The sequence below is a fragment of the Hypanus sabinus genome, chromosome 9, assembly GCF_030144855.1.
Source record: "Hypanus sabinus isolate sHypSab1 chromosome 9, sHypSab1.hap1, whole genome shotgun sequence".
In the NCBI taxonomy this organism is placed as follows: Eukaryota; Metazoa; Chordata; class Chondrichthyes; order Myliobatiformes; family Dasyatidae; genus Hypanus; species Hypanus sabinus.
In genome coordinates this window covers 163,276,633-163,299,488 of record NC_082714.1, presented here as the reverse complement: position 1 = coordinate 163,299,488, position 22,856 = coordinate 163,276,633, and the positions used below count along the sequence as shown (strand labels likewise).

General features: G+C 47.1%; 1 protein-coding gene across 1 annotated transcript in view; it reads right to left on the bottom strand.

Annotated features, from left to right (window-relative positions):
- The window catches only part of col9a3 (collagen, type IX, alpha 3), a 122,108-nt gene that overhangs the window by 49,741 nt on the left and 49,511 nt on the right, over window positions 1-22,856 (bottom strand). The window contains exons 20-22 of the mRNA XM_059981207.1: window positions 20,333-20,386; window positions 19,459-19,512; window positions 694-747 (exon numbers count right to left, since the gene is read on the bottom strand). Of these exons, the coding sequence (XP_059837190.1) occupies window positions 694-747; window positions 19,459-19,512; window positions 20,333-20,386 (162 nt within the window). The remainder of the gene's footprint in view (window positions 1-693; window positions 748-19,458; window positions 19,513-20,332; window positions 20,387-22,856) is intronic.

Sequence of the window (22,856 nt, the reverse complement as noted above, 5' to 3'; positions counted from 1 at the left end):
AGTTTGGCATAGACTAGATGAGCTGAAAAGCCTGCTCCTGCGTTGTAGTGCTCTACAATTCTTTGTAGGACCTTAATGAAAAACTGAGACGGCCCTTCCAGTGCAGTACTGAGGGTGTGCTGTGTTGGCACTGGTGTCAGCTTTTGGTCTCTGTTGTTAGAAAGCAGCTCCCCTTTGCACTCTCAAGGGATGTAAAAGCTCCCTTGGGCCTATTGGGAGATGAGAAACCAATAGCCTTCACTTCCATTGCCCTTACAGATCAGTCTTTATCCACTGACTAACATCAGCACCAACTTGAGCAACTTTGCTAGAATTCCACAGGCACTTTTTGGCAGGTACCTGCAGGTGAATGCTTTTTATTTTATTTCATTTTGATACAGCACATTAACAGGCCACTCTGGCTCAGAGACAAGCTTTTCAGCACACCTAGCCCATGCCAAACTTCTGCCTGGTCCCATTGACCCACACCCAGACCTTAGCCCTCCATACCCTGCCCAATTACACCCATGTGACCAATTAACGTACCAACCTGTACATGGAAGGAGACCTGAGCATCCACGGGAAACCGATGGGGTCAGGAGGAGGACACAAATCTCCTCACAGGCAGCAACAGGAGCTGAACCTGTGGCCCCGGGCACTTTAATAGTGAAACGTTAATCACTACCCTACCGCACCACCCCAAGAGTTCCTTACCTGGAATCCCCTGTGGCCTTCCACTCCGCGGACACCTGGCGGCCCCATCTCGCCCTGCATTGGAACAGGACAGAAGAGGAGAGGAGAGGTGAGCGTAACAGCAGCAAAGATCAGCAGTCACCCGCAGACATGGCAACGTGTATGAGGAGACTGGCAAGTACGTATACTTGTAGTAATGTCACCATGCACGGGTTCACGCAGAAATGCTCATGTGTAAACACACATGTGGACGTATAAGAGATGAGCACTGATGGGGGGGGGGTAATTTTGGAGGCAATATAACATAGGGGAGGATATTCGGCCCATCAGGCAATGCTCTCTCCATGCAGCCCCATTCCTCTGTTCCTCTTGTATGCTCATCCAACTGACATCAATAGTCACCTCCATCTGGACCATCCCAGCAGGCAGTGTGTTCCAGAAAATTACCACCTAATATGGATAAAACTTTCTCCTCTGTATCACAACACCACAAGACCATAAGATAGAGGAGCAGAATTAGGTTATTTGGCCCATCTAGTCTGTTCCATTTTATCATAAAATTTAAAGTTATAGTCTGTCCCTTATAGGCTTATAATGATGACCCTTATAGGCTTATGCCGGTTTCCATGGCGTGAAGCAACTGAGACTCCCCCACTGGATAGGTCGCCAGTCTATCGCGAGGTTAACCCCTGGCATTTTGCCAGTACCCATTTTCAGCTGAGTGGACTGGAGCAGTGTGCGGTTAAGTGCCTTGCTCAAGGACTCAACATGCTGCCTCGGCTGGGGCTCGAACTCACGACCTTCAGATCACTAGTCCAACGCCTTAACCACTTGGCCATGTGCCTCACCCATTTTATCATGCTTGATCCATTTTCTTTCTCAACCCCAGTCTCCTGCCTTCTCCCTGTATTCCTTCATGCCCTGACTAATTAAGAATCTATCAAACCATCTCCTTAAATATACCCAATGATTTTGCTTCCACAGCTGCCTGTGGCAACAAATTCCACAGATTTACCACCCTCTGGCTAAAGAAATGCCTCATCATCTCCGTTCTAAATGTATTGCAGCAAGATGGCAGTGCAACAGCAGCGCGCAGCGGCCACTTCAGGATGAATATCTGTTATCTGTTAAGTAGGATGCTGTGCACAATCCTGATTTGATGGGGACGGACGTGAGAAGAACATCTGGTGAAACTTCTGAAATGCCTGTTTCACTGCCACTGCTACCGTGCGATCGAAAACTCTCTGGAGAGGAAGGCCCCGAATCCTCAGCTTTGCCTGTTGTTTGGCGGAGGGGGCCGGGGTCGAAGCACTCGGCAGCGATGGTGCTCGGTGCTCGGTGTCGGAGGGCTGGTCGGAGGCTCGAAGTTTTCGGACGGACTCGGAGTTGGCTGTGGTCGGATGCTTCCAGAGGCTGCATCGGGAAGCTTTGTGGCGCTGAAGGTTCATGGCAGGAAGAGCTTTTCTTCCTTCTACCGTCTGCGTGAAATGATGGGCTGTCGGGGACTTTGAGACTTTGTATTACCGTGCCTATGGTCTGCCCTTATCAAATTACGGCATTGCTTTGCAGTGTTGTAAATATATGTTATAATTATGTGGTTTTTGTCAGTTAGTCTTGGTCTGTCTTGTGTTTCTGTGATATCATACTGGAGGAATATTGTATCATTGCTTAATGTATGCATTACTAAATGACACCCTTCAATTAATAAATAAAATCGAAAGTGAGTTTTTTATTCTCATTCTAAATATTCATAGCATGCATGTTAAAAAAAAACATTTAAAGTGCCACGCAGATTTTAGGCCATGTAAAAATGTCCTTCTCTGAGCTAAGGCTGGTTCATGCAGTTCTAAACCACATTAGAGAGGGCATTGGTGAAGATACTCGTGAGGTGAGCCCTACAATTGATGAGGAACGCATAAACACAACCAAGACGCAACAACTGGTGTTGCACCCCTTTGAACCACGCTTACCTCAACCCCCAACAGACCTGATTAACCTGAGCCTAATCACGGCATAACTTACAATGCCCGATGAACGTACCTGGTGCATCTTTGGACTGTGGGAGGAAACTGGAGCACGTGGGGGAAACCTGGGTTCCATGGGAAGGGTGTGCAGAGACTCCTTACAGAACGGTGCCAGGATTGAACAATACTCCGAACACCCTGAGCCGTAATAGTGTTGTGCTAACCGCTACACTACTGGAGAAAGTGTAGACGGCACCCCCCCACCCTTAATAGCAGTGAAGGGCAGCGGGATGGCTCACTGAATGTGTTGTGCAAGTAGGTAAGATGGTGATGAAGGAGTATTGCGTGCTTGCCTTCAGCGGGAGTGTCGTTGAGTGTAAACTTCAGGAAGTCATGCTGTGACTGCATAAAACTTTAGTCAGACCACACGTGCAGTGGGTTTGTTTTATTTGTTGAGTGTACAGTGAAATGTGTTGTTTGCATTAAATCATAAACCGAGGATTGTGCTGTACAGCTGTAGGTGTCTCCACGCTGCTGGCACCTATATGGCACGCCCACAACTCACTAACCTCAACCCCAACGTCTCTGGAACGTGTGGAATCCGGAGTACCCAGAGGAAACCCATGCAGTCGCAGGGAGAACATCCTCACAGACAGCAGCAGGAACTGAACCCACATCTTGCTCTACGCCAACTGCTACGCTGCCATGCTGCATGGGGCTTTGGAGGAATCTCACCTGACAAACTCCACCTCTCGATATCAGCTGGGGTACTGCAGTCAATAAAGCACTTCCCAATGTGTGGTACTGTAGGGGAACATGTAGGGGCCCTTCGCTGGTCAGGGTTGACCACGGATGTTGCTTCCCAGCTGTCTGCGTGATCCGCAAGCCAGGGCAGTACAATATGGAGAGCAAGCTGTTGCTCATGTAACAGGCTCTCCCTCTGCTCACAGCTTATGCAGGAACAGCAGAGGCCGATACAGTTTGGCACAGTTGCCAGTCAGCAATGGGATCTCCTTAGGGACTCCAGCTCTGGATTTTTCCCTTGGGGTTTACTCCTGAAGCTTTCCCCATGAGTGGGTGTAGCCGCAAGGCAGTGGAGGTTTGAGATCGGAGTTTTCCTGGATGAGCTGCCAACCAGGGCTGATGAGCCCCACCTGCCTGAAGCAACTGTTTTTAAGACACCAGTGACCTGCCTTTGCCCCTCCCTCTAGTCAGTAGGAATGTTTCCTCCAGCCTTAGTGACTAAGCCACACGTGAAGGCCGGGAGCTGGACTTGGTTGTCAGAGGCTGTTTGCGATGCACGTCATTGGGAAAAGTTAATAGGTAGTGGGAGCTTGTCCCCAGTACCACCCTCAGCTATGGCAACCTTACAGAACACGTGGAACATAGAGCTATACAGTATTGTGTGCAGTTCAGGTTGTCCCATTAAGGGTAGGATGTGGAGGAGGTACAGAAGAGGTTCACTGGAATGCGTCCTGGATCAGAGGGTGTGACAGGTTGGACAAACGTGGGTTGTTCTCAAAAGGGTTTGGAAGTTGAAGGAACAACGGACAGGGATAGACTGGGTCGACAGTCAGAACCTTTTTCCTTCAGGGTGGAAATTTCAAAAACCAGAGGATATGATTCTAAGGTTAGAGAGGGGGAAGTTCAGGAGTTGTCGGCCCAGCCGGTAATGCACTGATAGGTGTGGTGATAGGGGCAGCTACTTTCAGGACATTGAAGTTGCTCCTAGATAGGAACATGGATGATAGAAAAATGGTGATTTATGTGCAAGGGAAGGGTGAGAATGATCTTAGAGTAAGTTAAATTGCCAGCACAACACTGTGGGCTGAAGGGCCTGTACTGTGTGTTTTAAGAGGCTGCTAGACAGACACATGAATATGAATACACAGGGAGGGAAGGGATATGGATCATGTGCAGGCGGAAGGGATTTAGTTCAGTTTGGAATCACAAAAGGGCAGATGTGGTGTGCCGAAGGGCCTGTCCACAGATAAGGAAAGACATCGGAGCAGATTCAGGCCATTCGGCCCATCAAGTCTGCTCTGCCATTCCAACATGGCAGATAGATTATCCCTCTAAACCCCATTTTCCTGCCTTCTCCCCATCAGCTTTGACAGCCTGAGGAATCAAAAACTTATCAACCTCCACTTTAAATCTCCTCAATGACTTGGCCTCCACAGCTGTCTGTGGCAATGAATTCCACGGATTCACCACCCTCTGGCTAAAGAAATTCCTCCTCATCTCTTCTAAATGGACATTCCTCCATTCTGAGGCAGTGCCCTCTGGTCCTAGACTGCCCCACTATAGGAAACCTCCTCTCCATGTCCTTTCAATATCTGCCTGACTTGCTGCGTTCCTCCAGCAGTTTGGACTTCCAGCCGCTGTGGGCCCTGTTCCAGTGCTGTTCTGTTCAATGTTCTACGTGTATATACACTACAACAACGGGGAGCCCTGCAGTCCTTCCAGCATCCCAGCCGCGAAGGCTCATGGGAGAGATGTGGACTTCTCAGCAAAAGGCACCAAGATAGCATGGTAACATAGTGGTTAGTGAAGGCTTTACAGTGCCAGTGTCTCAAGTTCGGTACCCACTGCTTCTGTGAGGAGTTGTACGTTCTCCCCGTGACCTCCAGCTTCCACTCACACTCCAAAGGCGTACACGTTAGGGCGAGTAACTGGGCATGCTATGTTGGCACTGGAAGCATGGTGAGTCTTGTGGGCTCCTCACACGCATCCTCAGACTGTGTGGGCCGTCGATGCAAAACGCCACATTTCACTGTGAGTTTCAATGTGCACGTGACAAATAAAGCTGACCTTTAATCTTTGGAACGCCCTGGGTCATTTCACATCATTGAAGGTGCTCTTCCCTTCCCCATCGAAAGTTGTTGTACTTCAGTGGCACATTCCCCATCAATATCAGTTTGACTGAACAGTGGCTGTGAGCCTGCGATTTATCCCAGCACTGACAAGCCTGCCAGCTTCTCCGCCTCTCAGGCTGGTTTCCGGATCATTCCTGCAGGATCCCAGGTACTGAATGGAGTGCATGTCATTCAGTGCTCCTGGGCCTCTGGGCCATCTCCCCCCCACCCCCAGCCCCACACTGGAACTGTGCAAACATCTGTCGCCAGCCGTGTACAGATCAGCAAACAATAAGCCTTTCAGCGAGCAAGACAGACACACCAGTCTTTCCAACAACTCAAAATAACCAGTCTCCTCCTACGAAAGGCAGTGAAATGAAATCAGGGATAAATTCAGGTCCTTGTGAAAAGGCCACAGAGAATGGGGCTGCCCGAGGGAGGGTGCAGTCCATTCTCTCGAGGAGCCCCAGGCTCCAGAACAGCACCTCTTCAGAGCAGGAGAACATGTGAATGAGAGAAGGCGGGGAAGGGGACAGAGAAGGTGAAAGAGAGGTGGAAAACTGGTGGAACACACACAAAAAATGGGAATAAGCTCGCTCAGCATCCATGGAGAGGAATAAAGGGAATATTATGACACTCTGGGCCGAGACGCCTCGTCAGGAAAACGGTGAGGCAGGGAAGGGGGCCAAAACATCGACGGTATTCTTTTTTTAGATGCTGACTGGTCTGCTGAGTTCCTCCAGCATTTTCTGTTTGTTGCTCGTCTACCCGCACCACACTTCCTCTGCAGTTTTTACACTTTATTATGCATTGTTACTGTTTTACCCTGTTCCAGCTCGAAGCACAGTGAAATGATCTGATCTGTGTGAATGGTATACAAGACAAGCTTTTCACTCTATCTTGGTACATAGAAAACACAGAAAACCTATGCACAATACAGGCCCTTTGGCCCACAAAGCTTACCAAACATGTTCTTACCTTAGAAATTACCCAGGTTTACCCATAGCCCTCTATTTTTCTAAACTCCATGTACCTGTCCAGGAGTCTCTTAAAAGACCCTATCATATCCGCCTCCACCACCGTCACCAGCAGCCCATTCCATGCACTTACCACTCTCTGCGTTATAAACTTACCCCTGACATCTCCTCTGTATCCTCTTCCAAGCACCTTAAATCTGAGCCCTCTCATGCTAGCCATTCCAGCCCTGGGAAAAAACCTCTGACTATCCACACGGTCAATGCCTCTCATTATCTTGTACACCTCTATCAGGTCACCACTCATCCTCCATCGCTCCAGGGAGAAAAGACCAAGTTCACTCAACCTATTCTCATAAGGCATGCTCCCCAATCCAAGCACCATCCTTGTAAATCTCCTCTGCACCCTTTCTATGGCTTCCACATCCTTCCTATAGTGAGGTGAGCAGAACTGAACACAGTACTCCAAGTCTGACTAGGATCCTATACATCTGCAACATTACTTCTTGGCTCCTAAAGACAGTCCCATGAAGGCCAATGCACCATATACTTTCTTAACCACAGAGTCAACCTGTGCAGCTGCTTTGAGCGTCCTATGGACTCGGACCCCAAGATCCCTCTGATCCTCCACACTGCCAAGAGTCTTACCATTAATACTATATTCTGCCATCATATTTGACCTCCCAAAGTGAACCACTTCACATTTATCTGGGTTGAACTCCATTTGCCACTTCTCAGTCCAGTTTTGCATTCTATTAATGTCCCACTGTAACCTCTGACAGCCCTCCACACTATTCACAACAACTCCAACCTTTGTGTCATCAGCATATTTACTAACACATCCCTCCACTTCTTCATCCAGGTCGTTTATAAAAATCACGAAGAGTAAGGGTCCCAGAACAGATCCCTGAGGCACTCCACTGGTGACCGACCTCCATGCAGAATATGACCCGTCTACAACCACACTTTGCCTTCTGCAGGCAGATCAGTTCTGGATCCACAAAGCAATGTCCCTTGGATCCCATGTCTCCTTACTTTCTCAATAAGCTTTGCATGGGGTACCTTATCAACTTACCAACCACTGAAGTAAGACTCACTGTTCTATAATTTCCTGGGCTATCTCTATGCCCTTTCTTGAATAATGGAACAACATCTGCAACCCTCCAATCCTCTGGTATCTCTCCCGTCCCTATTGATGATGCAAAGATCATCGCCAGAGGCTCAGCAATCTCCTTTCTCACCTCTCACAGTAGCCTGGGGTACATCTCATCCAGTCCAGATGACTTATCCAACTTGATGATTTCCAAAAGCTTCAGCACACCCTCTTCCTTAATATCTACATGCTCAAGCTTTTCATTCTGCTGTAAGTTATCCCTACAATCACCAAGATTCTTTTCGTAGTGAATACTGAGGCAAAGTACTTATTAAGAACCTCTGCTATATCCTCTGGTTCTATACACACTTTTCCACTGTCACACTTGATTGGTCGTATTCTCTCACATCTTATCCTCTTGCTCTTCACATATTTGTAGAATGCCTTGGGGTTTTCCTTAATCCTATCAGCCAAGGCCTTCTGATGACCCCTTCTGACTCTCCTAATTTCATTCTTAAACTCCTTCCTGATAGCCTGATAATCTTCTAGATCAGTGGTCCCCAACCACCAGGCCGCAAAGCATGTGCTACCGGGCTGCGAGGAAACGATATGATTTGGCGATATGGAACGATATGAGTCAGCTGCACCTTTCCTCATTCCCTGTCACGGCCACTGTTGAACTTGAACCCACGTGAAGTCATTACCCACACGAGGTCATCAGTCGCCTAAGTGCAGTGATACCCTAGCGCCAGGGATCACTGGTTGGCTTTGGGTAACCGGCTGCCTCACGCAGCCGGCGGGAAGTGCCATTGCTACTGGTCTGCAGCGCGGACAGATGGGCGCAGCCTCTGAACCTGTTTAGCGCACCGAATGTTCGTGGGGAACCCAGTGCTAAAATATTTGCAGATGACCTAATTCGGGCTCAGGGTTTGTAAGCAGCAGAGCAGCTACCTCGCTGCGATCTACTGAAAGTCATCCCTCGAGCCAAACTTTTGTCGGCCGATAGATCCTACAAGGGGGGCAGGTGCACACCCTGTTGCACTCCTCACTCGATTGGTTGCTCTCTCCGGACTGCGACCACTGCGGCCCCGGTACGGGGATCTCTGGCCTACCTTGTCCTCTCACTGGTGTGTTGCAATGACTTTATATGTTCATATGAGGAAAATATGCACTGTGTGTTTAATATCTAAATGTTACTTAAAATGTTATGATGCTATTGACTTATAAGTGAGTTATAATTGACTTATCACTATATTCATGCCAGGAAAATATGTGCTGTGTGTTTAATATTAAATTCGTTAGATAAACCTTTTTAGAAACGAAACTGAGTGTATTAGCCACTTATCAGTGACACAGTTGACATATCACCTATATTCCGGTCGCAATTAACACCCCCCCCCCCCCCCCCCCGGTTGGCCAGTCCGCAAGGATATTGTCAATAATAAACCGGTCTGCGGTGCAAAAAAAGTTGGTGATCCCTGTTCTAGTGTTTTGAACCTTTCATTAGCTCTTCTTTTCTTCTTGAACAGCTGTACAATGGCTTTGTGCACCATGGTTCTTGTACCTTACCATCTTTTCCCTGTCTTGTTGGAAAGTACTATGCAGAACCCCACGCAAATATCCCCTGAATATTTGCCACATTTATTCCGTACATTTCCCTGAGAACATCTGTTCCCAATTTATTCTTCCAAGTTCCTACCTGATAGCCTCATATTTCCCCTTACTCCAATTAAACACTTTCCTAACACCACAGACAACACGCTGGAGGAACTCAGCAGGTCGGGCAGCATCCATGGAAACGAACAGTCTTTTAGAGTTTTGGCTCGAAAAGTGGGCAATACTCTTTTCCATAAATGTTGCCTTGGCTGCTGAGTTCCTCCAGCATTTTGAGTGTGTTGGAGGAAACCCATGTGGTCAAGGAGAGAACATACAAACTCCTTACAGGCTTTCTTAACTTGTCTGTTCCTATCTCTCTCCAATGCTATGGTAAAGGAGATAGAATTGTGATCACTATCTCCAAAATGTTCTCCCACTGAGAAATCTGACACCTGACCAGGTTCATTTCCCAATACCAGATCAAGTACAGCCTCTCCTCTTATAGGCTTATCTACATATTGTGTCAAGAAACTTCTTGAACACACCTAAGACAATCCCTCCATGACTTCCTCCTTTTCTGCAGCCTTGACACTATCTCTGATCAACAGTGCCATGCCCCCACCTCTTTTGCCTCCCTCCCTGTCTTTTCTGAAACATCTAAAGCCCAGCACTCTAAGTAACCACTCCTGCCCCTGAGCCATCCAAATCTCTGTAATGGCCACAACATCATAGCTCCAAGTACTGATCCACACTCTAAGCTCATCCACTTTGTTCATGATGCTTCTTGCGTTAAAATAGACACATCTCAAACCATTGGTCTGAGCGAGTCCCTTCTCTATCGCCTGCGTATCCTCCCTTTCACACTGTCTCCAAGCTTTCTCTATTTGTGAGCCAACCACCCCTTCCTCCATATCTTCAATTCAGTTCCCACCCCCCAACAATTCTAGTTTAAACTCTCCCCATTAGCCTTAGCAAACCTCCCCACCAGGATATTGGCCCCCCCTCAGATTCAAGTGTAACCCATCCTTTTTGTACAGGTCACTCCTGCTCCAAAAGGGGTCCCAATGATCCAGAAATCTGAAACCCTGCCCCCTTGCTCCAATTTCTCAGCCACGCATTTATCCTCCACCTCACTCTATTCCTATACTCTCTGTCACGTGGCACAGGCAGCAATCCTGAGATGACTACCTTTGTGGTTCTGCTTCTCAACTTCTTTCCTAACGCCCTGTAGTCTGCTTTCAGGTCCTCCTCCCTTTTCCTGCCTCTGTCATTGTTACCAATATGTACCATGACCTCTGGCTGTTCACCTTCCCACTTCAGGATATCGTGGATACGATCGAAAACATCCCAGACCCTGGCACCTGGGAGGCAAACTACCATCCGAGCTTCTTTCCTGCATCCACAGAATCGCCTCTCTGATCCCCTAACTACAGTCCCCTCTCTCTGCTGCCTTCCTCTTCCTTCCCCTACCCTTCTGAGCCACAGGGCCAGACACTGCCAGAGACACGGCCACTGTTGCTTCCCCCAGGTAGGCCGTTTCCCCCCCCCCCCCCCCACAAACAGTACTCAAGCAGGAGTACTTATTGTCAAGCGAGACAGCCACTGGGGTTCTCTCTAGCATCTGACTCCTGCCCTTCCCTCTCCTGACTGTTACCCACTTATCTGTCTCCCCAGGCCCAGGTGTGACTACCTGCCTATAGCTCCTCTCTATCACCTCCTCACTCTCCCTGACCAGGTGAAGGTCATCGAGCTGCATCTCCAGTTCCCTAACACGGTCCCTAAGGAGCTGCAGCTCGACACAACTGGCACAGATGTGGCCATCCAGGAGGCTGGGAGTCTCCTGGACTTCCCACATCTGACACGGAGCACAGAACACCAGCCTCACACACACACTTCCTGTCTGTATTCTGCACAGATAACCTACCTCTCCTCAACCCATTATTGCCAAAGCCCCGCTGAGCCAAAGCCTTCCTACTCTGTCTCCCTCCACTCTATAAAGCTGTCTCCTTTTAAACTCTTCTCGCTGTTCTCACTGGCTGACGTCCACGTGCTCGCGCAGTTGTGTCCCAATCAAACCGCTGAAGAAATAACCGCCTCCTTTTAAACTCTTCTTGCTGTGTCAATAATAAACCAATTCTTATGTCTGTTGTGTGCAGTGGCAACTCTGGTAAGACCTCTCCCTTCTGAGCCTGAAGCTGTTGGGTTCAGTTCTTCGAGCAGCGCTGGGTATGATTCTGAGGGAGTGCTGTAATACCCCCTAGATGGGCTGTTAACCTATAACTTATGATATGCTGTCGCACCAGGCACCATGAAAAATAGCAGAATTAGGCCATTCAGCCCATTGAGTCTGCCCCACTATTCCACCAAGACTGATTTATTTTCCTTCTGAACCTCATTCTCCTGCCTTCTCCCTGCAACCTTTGATGCCCTAACTAACCAAGAAGCTTTCAACCTTTGCTTTAAACATACTCAGTGACTTGGCCTCCACAGTTGACAATGGCAATGAATTCCACAGATCCACCATCCTTTGGCTAAAGAAATTTCAACTCATTTCTCTGTTCTAAGGGGGCATCCTTCTATCCTGGGGCTGTGCTCTCTGGTTCTAGACTCCCCCAATAAAGGAAATAGCCTCTCCACATCTAAGCCTTTCAGTATTTGATAGATTTCAATGAGATCCCCACCTCATACTTTTTAACTCCAGTGACTACAGGCCCAGAGCCATCAAAAGCAACACACATGTTAACCCTTTCATTCCCGGAATAACTCTCGTTAAGTTCCTTTGGACCCTTTCTAATGCTAGCACATCTTTTCTTAGGTAAGTGTCTCAGAACTGCTCACAGTACTCCAAAAGCGGTCTGACTAATAACGCCTCTGTATCACATCTTTGCTCTTATATTCTAGTCCTCTAGAAATGAACGCTAATATTGTATTTGCCTTCCATACCACCGACTCAACCTGCAAGTTAACCTTTAGGGAATCCTGTACAAGGACTCCCAAGTTCCTTTGCATCTTTGATTATTGAATTTTCTCCGTTTAGGATATAGTCTACATCTTTATTCCTTCTACCAAAGTGCATCACTAATGGTGGTCCACCTGCCACATGTTTGCCCATTCTCCTAGTCTGTCCAAATCCTTCTGCAGACTCCTCTGCCTTTTCAACACTACTTGCCCCTCCACCTATCTTTGTATAACTTGCAAGCTTGGCCACAAAGCCATCAATTGCATTATCCAAATCATTGACATATAATGTAAAAAGAATTGGTCCTAAACACAGTCCCCTGTAGAACAACACTAGTCACCAGGAGCCAACCAGAATAGGTCCCCTTTCATTCCCACTCTCAGCCAATCTTCTATCCATGGTAGTGCCTTTCCTGTAATACCATGGGCTCTTGTTAAGCAGCCTCATGTGTGGCACCTTGTTAAAAGCCTTCTGAAAGGCCGAGTAAACAACATCCACTAGCTCTCCTTTATTTATCCTACCTGTTATTTCCTCAAAGAATTCCAACAGATTTGTCAAGCAAGATTTTCCCTTAATGAAACCATGTTGACTTTGGTCTACTTTATAATGTCCCTCCAAGTACCCCAAAACCTCATCCTAATAACAGACTCCAATATCTTCCCAACCACTGAAGTTGGGTTAATTAGCCTATAATTTCCTTTTCTCTGCTTCACTCCCTTCTTGAAGAGTGGAGTAACATGTGCAATTTTCCAGGCCTCCTGGACCATTCCAGAATCTAGTTAATGCCTCCGCAATCTCTTCAGCTACCCTCTCAAAACCCTGGGGTGTGTAGTCTATCTGGTCCAAGTGGTACTCAGCTTCCCAAGCACCTTCTCCTTAGTAATAGCAATGACACTCATTCTGCCCTGACCCTCTCACAGTTCTTAACTCCACTAGCGTCTTCCACTGTGAAGACTGAAGCAAAATACTTAGAACCATAGAACCATAGAACATTACAGCACAGAAACAGGCCTTTTGGCCCTTCTTGGCTGTGCCGAACCATTTTTTTTTTGCCTAGTCCCACTGACCTGCACCTGGGCCATATCCCTCCACACACCTCTCATCCATGTACCTGTCCAAGTTTTTCTTAATTGTCAAAAGTGAGCCCGCATTCACCACTTCATCTGGCAGCTCATTCCACACTCCCACCACTCTCTGCATGAAGAAGCCCCCCCCCCCCCAATGTTCCCTTTAAACTTTTCCCCTTTCACCCTTAACCCATGCCCTCTGGATTTTTTCTCCCCTGGCCTCAGTGGAAAAAGCCTGCTTGCATTCACTGTATCTATACCCATCATAATTTTATACACCTCTATCAAATCACCCCTCATTCTCCTACGCTCCAGGGAATAAAGTCCTAACATATTCAACCTTTCTCTGTAACTCAGTTTCTCAAGTCCCGGCAACATCCTTGTAAACCTTCTCTGCACTCTTTCAACCTTATTAATATCCTTCCTGTAATTAGGTGACCAAAACTGCACACAATACCACAAATTCGGTCTCACCAATGTCTTATACAACCTCACCAAAACATTCCAACTCTTATACTCAATACTTTGATTTATAAAAACCAATGTACCAAAAGCTCTCTTTACAACCCTCACACACAAAATGCTGGTAGAACACAGCAGGTTAGGCAGCATCTATAGGGAGAAGCGATGTCGACGTTTCGGGCTGAGATCCTTCGTCAGGACTAACCGAAAGGAAAGATTTTACAGCCCTATCCACTTTTAGGGAATTATGTATCTGTACTCCCAGATCCGTCTGTTACTTATGCTGTTCATCCACCATTTCTTTATCCCCCATTACTACTTCTCCAGCGCCATTTTTTCAGCAGTTGAGTATCCACTCTTGCTTCCCTTTTACACTTTATATACCTGAAAAAAAAAACTTCTGCCATCCTCTTCGATATTTTTGGCTAGCTTACATTCATATTTCATCTTCTCTCTCATTGCTGACACCATCAGACAAGAGAAATTGTCTTCAATAAAGGATGTGTTGATTGGTTCCTGTGACTTTGCCACGTCCCTGGTAAAAAGCAATTCCAAACAACCCACAGACACTTCTTTATGATGACAGATCCCGTTAAAAAAGTGTATTTAATGGAGGTGGGTCCAGGTTGGAGAGGAGAGACATTTATACTGATAGGTCATGATGAAAGAAAAGGAGTTTCCAGTGGAGCAGTATCAGCTGGTTGGGCTGAATGGAGGTTTCTGCATTACCTGACTGATAATTCCAACTGTACCACCTCCTGAACAGCTTGGCTAGAATTTTTAGCCCAAGGCTCTCTGACGAGCAGAAACAATGTTTGGCCCTCCACCATCTCAGCTTTCCTTCATATCATGACAACTTCATTTGGGTCAACCCTTAACCAATGAAACCTACCAATTATAGAAAGGCCTAGACAGGGGTTCCCAACCCGGGGTCCTGCTTCACTATCGACAAGACCCCCCAAATTCAGTGTCATCAGCAAACTTTTTAAACATGTCATGTACATTCGCATCCAGATCATAGATACAGTGATTCTCAACACTGACCCCTCCAGTTGGAGAAACCTGCAATCATCACCCCATTACCTCCATTAATGGTAAGGCTCCATGACATGAAGAAGGCTGGGAAACCTTGGCCTAGGTAGAGTGGATGTGGAGAGGATGTTTCCTGTAGTGGGGCAGCCTAGGACCAGAGGGTACAGATAGAGTGGATGTGGAGAGGATGTTTCCTGTAGTGGGGCAGCCTAGGACCAGAGGGTACAGATAGAGTGGATGTGGAGAGGATGTTTCCTGTAGTGGGGCAGCCTAGGACCAGAGGATACAGATAGAGTGGATGTGGAGAGGATGTTTCCTGTAGTGGGGCAGCCTAGGACCAGAGGGTACAGATAGAGTGGATGTGGAGAGGATGTTTCCTGTAGTGGGGCAGCCTAGGACCAGAGGATACAGATAGAGTGGATGTGGAGAGGATGTTTCCTGTAGTGGGGCAGCCTAGGACCAGAGGGTACAGATAGAGTGGATGTGGAGAGGATGTTTCCTGTAGTGGGGCAGCCTAGGACCAGAGGGTACAGATAGAGTGGATGTCGAGAGGATGTTTCCTGTAGTGGGGCAGTCTAGGACCAGAGGGCACAGATAGAGTGGATGTGGAGAGGATGTTTCCTGTAGTGGGTGAGTCTAGGACTAGAGGGTACAGATAGAGTGGATGTGGAGAGGATGTTTCCTGTAGTGGGGCAGCCTAGGACCAGAGGGTACAGATAGAGTGGATGTCAAGAGGATGTTTCCTGTAGTGGGGCAGTCTAGGACCAGAGGGCACAGCCTCAGAATACAAGGGGAGCCCTTTAGAATAGAGATGAGGAAGAATTTATTTTACCAGATGGTGGTAAATCTGTGGAATTCTTTGCCACAGTTGGGTGCGGAGGCCAACTCATTGGGTATATATAAAGCAGAGGTTGATAGGTTCTTGGTTATTAAGTTCTTTAAAGGTTATGGGGAGAAGACAGGAGAATGGGATTGAGGGGAAAATAGATCAGCCATGATGCATTGGGCTGAATTGGCTAATTCTGCTCCTATGTCATCTGGTCTTAATCACTGACACTCTGGAGAAGTGCAGGACAGTTTGCTGTTGACCTCACTTCACCAGCTCTTGAGTGACGAGGACAGGAGGAAGAGGAGGTTTGGGTAGGCACACTGTCTGAGTTGAGGTGGGGGAGACAGTGATCAGATGAACTAGTCAGGGTGCTGCCACTGAGGTATAAAGGGGTGACAGACCTAGTGGAAGACAATCCAGTCAAGGTACACATTATGGAAGCCGACCACAAAGGTGGGTAGGGTCCAAGTTAAAGCCAGTTCAATGAATTATGGAGTTATCAGAATGCTTTGATATCTTCCAGGCTGTTCTTAAAGACACAAGGAATGATGTGGAACTAGGACTGGAGGTGACTGGTCTGATTTCTGGGAAAGGAAGACAACCCATCATTTGAAGTTTTTTTGAAGCGGTAACGATGGAGATAGGTGAAGGTGGAGCAGTAGATAGCATCTCTTTAGACTTTAGTAAAGCCTTTAACAAGGCACCGCGTGGCAGGCTGATCTGGAAGGTAAGGTCACATGGGATTCGAGGCGACCTAGTGAAGTGGATTCAGAATTCGCTCAATGATAGGAAGCAGAGGATGATGGTTGCAGGTTGATTCTCCAACTGGAGGCTTGTCACGCCAGGGGTCAGTGTTGGGAATCTCTGTTATTCATTCTTTATCTATGATCTGGATGTTAATGTAGATGGCACGATTAAAAAGTTTAACACTGAATGAGGGGGTCTTGTTGATGGTGAGGCAGGTTACAATGAATTACAAAAGAGATCTTGACAAGATCGGGTTTAGATTACCAGGAGAAATGGGCAGTAGCAGAACATTGCATTCACAACGGCCATGTGATTGACTTTGATGACACCGTGAAATGCCAATGGCTTTTGGGAGCGCCTGGTAAGGGAAGCCAGTGAAGTAAAACTAGAGGAAAGGAATTTTGACAAAGACGAAGGTCTCACTCTAAGTAAGAACTGGAATCAGATTGCAAGCAAGGTGTGGCAGCAGAAACCTGAGGGCTAACCGATCAGGAGGGACAAATGACAGGGGTATATAAATACCACCGGACTAGATATGCTTAGTCATCATCCCAGATGAAGATGGCAGAGCCCAAAATCGAAACGTTGATTAAAATCAATACCTACACCCAGCTAGAAGCCCAAGAAGAGTTTATTCTTCATTTACATCAGCAAAGAACAGATATATATATATTTTTAAAGCTGTAGATTCCTTTTCAGATCTTGATAAGCTTGGGAGATGGGTTGAGAAATGGGAATTGGATTTCAACTTAGATAAGAGTGAGGTGATACATTTGGACAGCAGGACTGATGTTGGTGAGGGTTGTGGAACAGAGGGTGTATGACCGACGTTGACAGGTGTTGTGGAACCGGTAGGTGGGAACACCTTCACCGGAAGGACCACAGTGGGTGAAGAAGGGAGCTCACTCCCCGGAGGGAACACCCTCACTGCAAAGACCACAGTGGGGCAGTTCATCAGCTGCATGGAGAAGGGGAGACAGCTGCATGGGCAACAGATTGCTCTGCCCTGGTGTGTGTACCAGCCTGCCTATCACATAGACAACTAGGACATAACTCCTATCAATGAAGGGTCTCTACCTCAGAGAGCAGGAGGGGATGTCTGGTGAAATCCATACACTGTAGGAATTACAGGATACAGAGCAGGCCCAAGTAGAGTATTAGCCATGATCTCACTCAATACTCAAGAGGACACATTGAGCCAAATAGTCACCCCTACTCCTATTAAAATGTGCAAGGTACTGCAAGATCTTGACGGGATGGAGATGGAGAGATGTCTTACCTTGTGGGGTCGCTGTTTTAAAATAAAGAATTGGCCTTTTAAGATGTGATTATTTTCTCCTTCTCGGAGGTGAATCTTTGGAACTCTGATCTTCAAAAGGTGTTTGGATGCAATGTCTTGGAATGTGTAAAGGTGGAGGGAGATGGATTATTGATAGCAAGGGTGTGAAAGGCAAAAGTGGCTATAAGGGACCGCAGAGCTGAGGACATAATCAGATTAGCCAAGACCTCAGTAACTGACGGAGCGGACTCAAGGGGTGTTGGGGTGGAGCTGGTGCTGACTTCAGATGAATGGAGTCCTGGGGTGAAGTCCTAATTTGGAGGCTAGGCTAAGGACTGAAGGCCTAGAGCCAGCCTGTCCTAGGATTGGAGGCCTGTCTGTAGTATGGAAAAAAAGGCTTATTTTGCTGTCTTGTTTTGCACTCAAGCGATCTCTCCCTCTCGAAGGCTGCTGGTGCTCAAGTTGGTGAACTTGCAACACAACAGACTGTAACATCAAAACAGCGAGCTGTTGCTGTTGCAGGAGCAGCATCTCTCTCTCCCTTGATAGGGAGATGGAAAGAGAGGTTGTCTGAGGTGTCGAAATGTTGGGGTGGACAGTAGCTTTTGGGCTCCCAATCATGGTCTCCAGGGCTCATCTATTGCTTGTGTGGCGGGTGATGGGTGAGGGCGGTTGTTGCTTTTGCTGGGGGGGGGGGGGTGTTGATGCTTTTGCTGCTGCCTGTGCGTGGGAGGGGGAAGAGGGTCTTTGGGGTTCTAACATTTTCCTGTCATTCATTCTTTGGGTTTTTTCCCTGTTTCGTGGATGTCTGTGAAGAGTAAGGATTTCAGCTTGTATACTCTATACATTCTCTGATATTAAACTATTGAACCTTTGAACTGTTGTTATAGTTGCTGTTTGTGTTGTTCTGCTGACCACTGGGAACATGTTGTGTTAGCACCAGAGTGTGTGACGACACTTGTGGGCTGCCCCCAGCACATCCTTAAGTTGTGTTGGTTGTTAACATGAACAATGGATGTTTTGATGTACACATGATTAATACATCTGAATCTGAAATGCTATTTGATACATTTACACCAACTACATCTTGTTCCCGTCTCCCTCTTGTGCTCCCCCACACCCTTTAACAAATACCAACACAGCCGTTATCTCCTGGTCCACAGTTTGATATTGAAATAGAATCCAAGATCCCACAGCCCCTCATTACTTGTTATACTCCTGTCTGTTCTCTCAGCCACATGCTGGTGCGTGGCCAAGTGGTTAAGGCGTTGGTCTAGTGATCTGAAGGTCACTAGTTCGAGTCTCAGCTAAGGCAACGTGTTGTGTCCTTGACAGACACAGACAGACAGACATACTTTATTGATCCCGAGGGAAATTGGGTTTCGTTACAGCTGCACCAACCAAGAAATATAGCAATATAAAACCATAAATAACTAAATAATAAGTTAGCAAGGCATTTAACCACACATTGCTCTGTGACGACACTGGTGCCAAGCTGTATCGGTCCCCTGTCCTTCCCTTAGACAACATCAGTGACTTGCAGCATGGCAACTGCCGGTCTCCCATACAACCCCGTCCAGGCCTGAGCACTGGAAACTTCCCAAGGCACAAATCCATGGTCTCGCAAAACTAACGGATGCCTGTTTTATTTCTCTCGGCCTGTTCACTGGGGACATCTTGGCAGTGTGTCGGCAACAAAAAGGCAACGTGGAATCAGCTTACCAACAGACCAAACCCTTCGTCTCCATCTGAGGTAACGGTCAGGGACAAAAGCCTATGGATATTTTAGCGTCAATTGGTCAGGTATCTCCGGTCACACCAGTAAGGGCAAAGGGCAAAATGGGGTTATGGGTGTGAAGAATGAGGGTGAGGGATGAGGTAGACTGGTGGTCAACATCAGCCCCAAGAGTTTCTAAGGCAGCTACTTACAACAGGGCCCCGGGGTCCACGTTCACCCATGTCGCCAGAGTCACCCAGTTCTCCCTGTAAGAAACAGTTAGAATACTTAACACAGAGACAAAGAAACAGGCAAATACAACAGTACAGGTGCACCTCCAGCCCGGCTCATTACAGGTGCACCCAGTACAGGCGCACTTACACCCAGGATCATTACAGGCATACAAGTACAGCTGTACCTAGTATAAGTTGACCCCAGCCCAGATCTGGTACAAGAACCCTTGGCCTGGCCCAGAACAGGCAAAAGTAAATCTGAAAGATAAACAGGACCACTGGGAAAATCCAGCAGGTCGGAGAGCGACTGTGGAAAGAGAAATGAGCATTGTTTTGTACTGCTCACCCTTCTGCAGAACTGGGAGAGAGAGAGAGAGAGAGAGAGGTGAAAGCTACTTTTCAGTAGAAGAGAAGATGAGAGAGGACGTGCTGCTGCCACCAAATGGTCACAGCACATGAAGCTCCTACGTGTGTGTAATAAATTGATAATGTAAATAAGATAGTGGAACTTGGTTGTCAGGTGGAAGATGATGCACTGTGTTGGGCGTTGCCAGTGGTATGGAACATCGATGGCACAGTGGTAGCCCAATACAGGCGGAGATATCACTGACCCAGTGAGTATAAATTAGCAAACGCCCAGAGTGAGTAACACCAAGGAAAATGGGGTAGATGCTTAACACAGAGACGATTTAAACTAATTCTGCTTCTCACCCCCCAGATGCCACCCGATGCACTGGATGGTCAGTTACAAACGAACCGGACGGTGATATTGTACTGCTGCCTCTCGGGAGGAACCACAGGCAGCATCGTCAAGGCCTGACTCAGAATTGAACCCAGGCACTGAAGGACTTACCGGACTCCCAGGGGGACCCTGGGGACCTGGAGCTCCCATTGGTCCTCGGCTTCCCTGTGTGGGAACAGAAGTAAAAAGCCATCAGTGACAACCCCCAGAAGACCTCCTCCCAGTGACACTGTGGGACATCACGGACATCAGTTCCTGGTGCTTCCACTGGGCCCACCACTAGTGAAAGTTCAATGGCTGAGGCCTCTCCCAGCCCAGACTCGGTATTGGTACACCCAGCCCAGACCCAATGCAGGCATACCTGGCTCAGACCTTTTATAGGTGTACCTCAGTCCAGAGCCTGTACAGATATGGTACTGCAGGTGTATCGGGCTTACAGGGATAATCTGGCCCAGATCTGGTACAGGCAAACCCAGCTCAGGGCTGGTACAGTCGTACCCCAGCCCATACCCAATACAGGCGAACTCTGGCTGTTAAAATGAGCAGGGGTTGGATTGGATGGACACAGACAAGGTGTACTCACTTGTGAGAGACACCAGAACAACAGTCATTACCTGGTAACTGATGAAAGCAAAATGGAACTCAAGAGAAATGGCTGTGGGGGTGAGGATTTCAAGCGGCTGAGGGGTGGGGCCTGATGGGGAAGCGGGTTCAGTACACAAGGAATGGAGGGAGATGGTAATGGGGACGGAGATATTAGGAGGATCAGAAGCCCAGCACAAGACTACGTGGTCTGGTTTAGTGCATTACATTGTGTAAGAGCATGTTGCCAGTCGCCCAGTGAGTACAACATGCAGCACATTGTCCAACAGAGCGACTGGCATCCTACCCTGTTCCATGCATGTCAGCCGGTGTGTGACATATCTAATCCAATAGTGCGACACAGTAGTGTAGCGGGTAGCACAACACTACAATGACAGCAGTAAGATCAGGGTTCGATTCCCGCTGCTGTCTATAAGGAGTTTACACGTTCTCCCCACTGCTCCTTCTAATCTGCACAGATGTACGACTGTGCAGTTGGAATTCTCTTTTATATAATGTTAATATAATTAAACAACAATTAATAAGTTACAGTCACAGTATCTTGGCAATACTTTTTATTGCGGTAATAAAATAAAAGATCTGCTTGTATCTATAAGTTCTGACATTAATACTGTGCCTGTCAGTGATTTATTCAATGAGTGTGTAATCACTTGGATAACAGATTTCCTGAGGATGAGTTAAGAGGGTAGTAAGTTTTTGACCCTGTTGCTACTGCAAACAACCAATTTTGAATGTGGAAAAGAGGATGCTGTACGACTAACAAAATATACTCAGCTACCATACCGAAATACAACGAAGGCCTTGCCTCAACAGTATCCCAGCATTACAGTGATCTCAAATTTGCAATTGCTGAGAAAGTTGAGACTGGCTCAATTAAGATGTTCACTGATATGTCGAACTATATGCTTAGAAATGAAGAATTTGAAGGACTGTTCATTCTTGCTGACATCAGAACATTTCAGGCTTCCAGTGCTGACTGTGAACGTGGATTCAGTCTTATGAATTCAGTCAAATGTAAATACAGAAACAGATGTATCTTTCAGCTGGATGTAAAATTAATCTGGAAGTGTTTATAGACAATTGATGTGTAATAAAGACAGGCAAGAAAAAGTTTAAGAAACACGAAAGATTTTCTTGGTATTTCATTATATCCTTCAATTAATAAATAAGATCAAAAGCATGTGATCGTCAATTTTCATTCTAAATACTCACGGTGTGCATATCACAAAAAAAAATCATTTAAAGTGCCGCGCAGTTTTCAGGTTGTGTAAAAAATTTCCAGCTCAGAGCAATGGTTGATCCGCGTAAAAAATAAATGACGCGGAACCCTGGTTCATCCTATGACTGCGAGGGTTTCTTTCAGGTGCTCCAGCTCCCCGTCCCCCCACATTCAGAAAGTCAGGGTTAATGAGCTGTGGCCATGCTATGTTGACACCGGAAGCACGGTGACCCTTGGGTGCTGTCTCCAGCACATCCTCGGATTATGTTGGTCATTGACGCAAAGACATGATTCCCAGTGTGTGGGACGCAACAAATCAAGCTCATCTTTATCTTTAATTTCAGGGTGCAGATTTTCAAACTCCTGCTGGGATACAATGCCGTCTCCAAACCAATCTCGTGAGGTTTGATTTCTATTTGTCCATGAAAATCTGATGCATCCTTCAACACCTAACAGATCCACACGCACGACACAATGAGCCTGTGGTTAAAGATTAGCTTCATTTGTCAGTGACCCACACAGTCCGAGGATGTGCTGGGGTCAGTCTGCAAGCGTCACCATGCTTCTGTCAACATAGCATACCCCCAACTTACTAACCCTAGCACACATGGGCACAGGAAGGAGATGGAAACTCCTTACAGACTGCGGTGGGAATTGAACCCAGGTCAATGTTGCTGTCCTCCAAGAAGTGTATAATCTTGTCACGATTTGTGTGCCTCAATGACCCAGAGAGCTTTGTTGACTGAAATTGTGGCTTTATGGTTTGGTTCTTACTAGAGTCACCCATGTCAAATAGGTCAAAGGGGAGAGGAC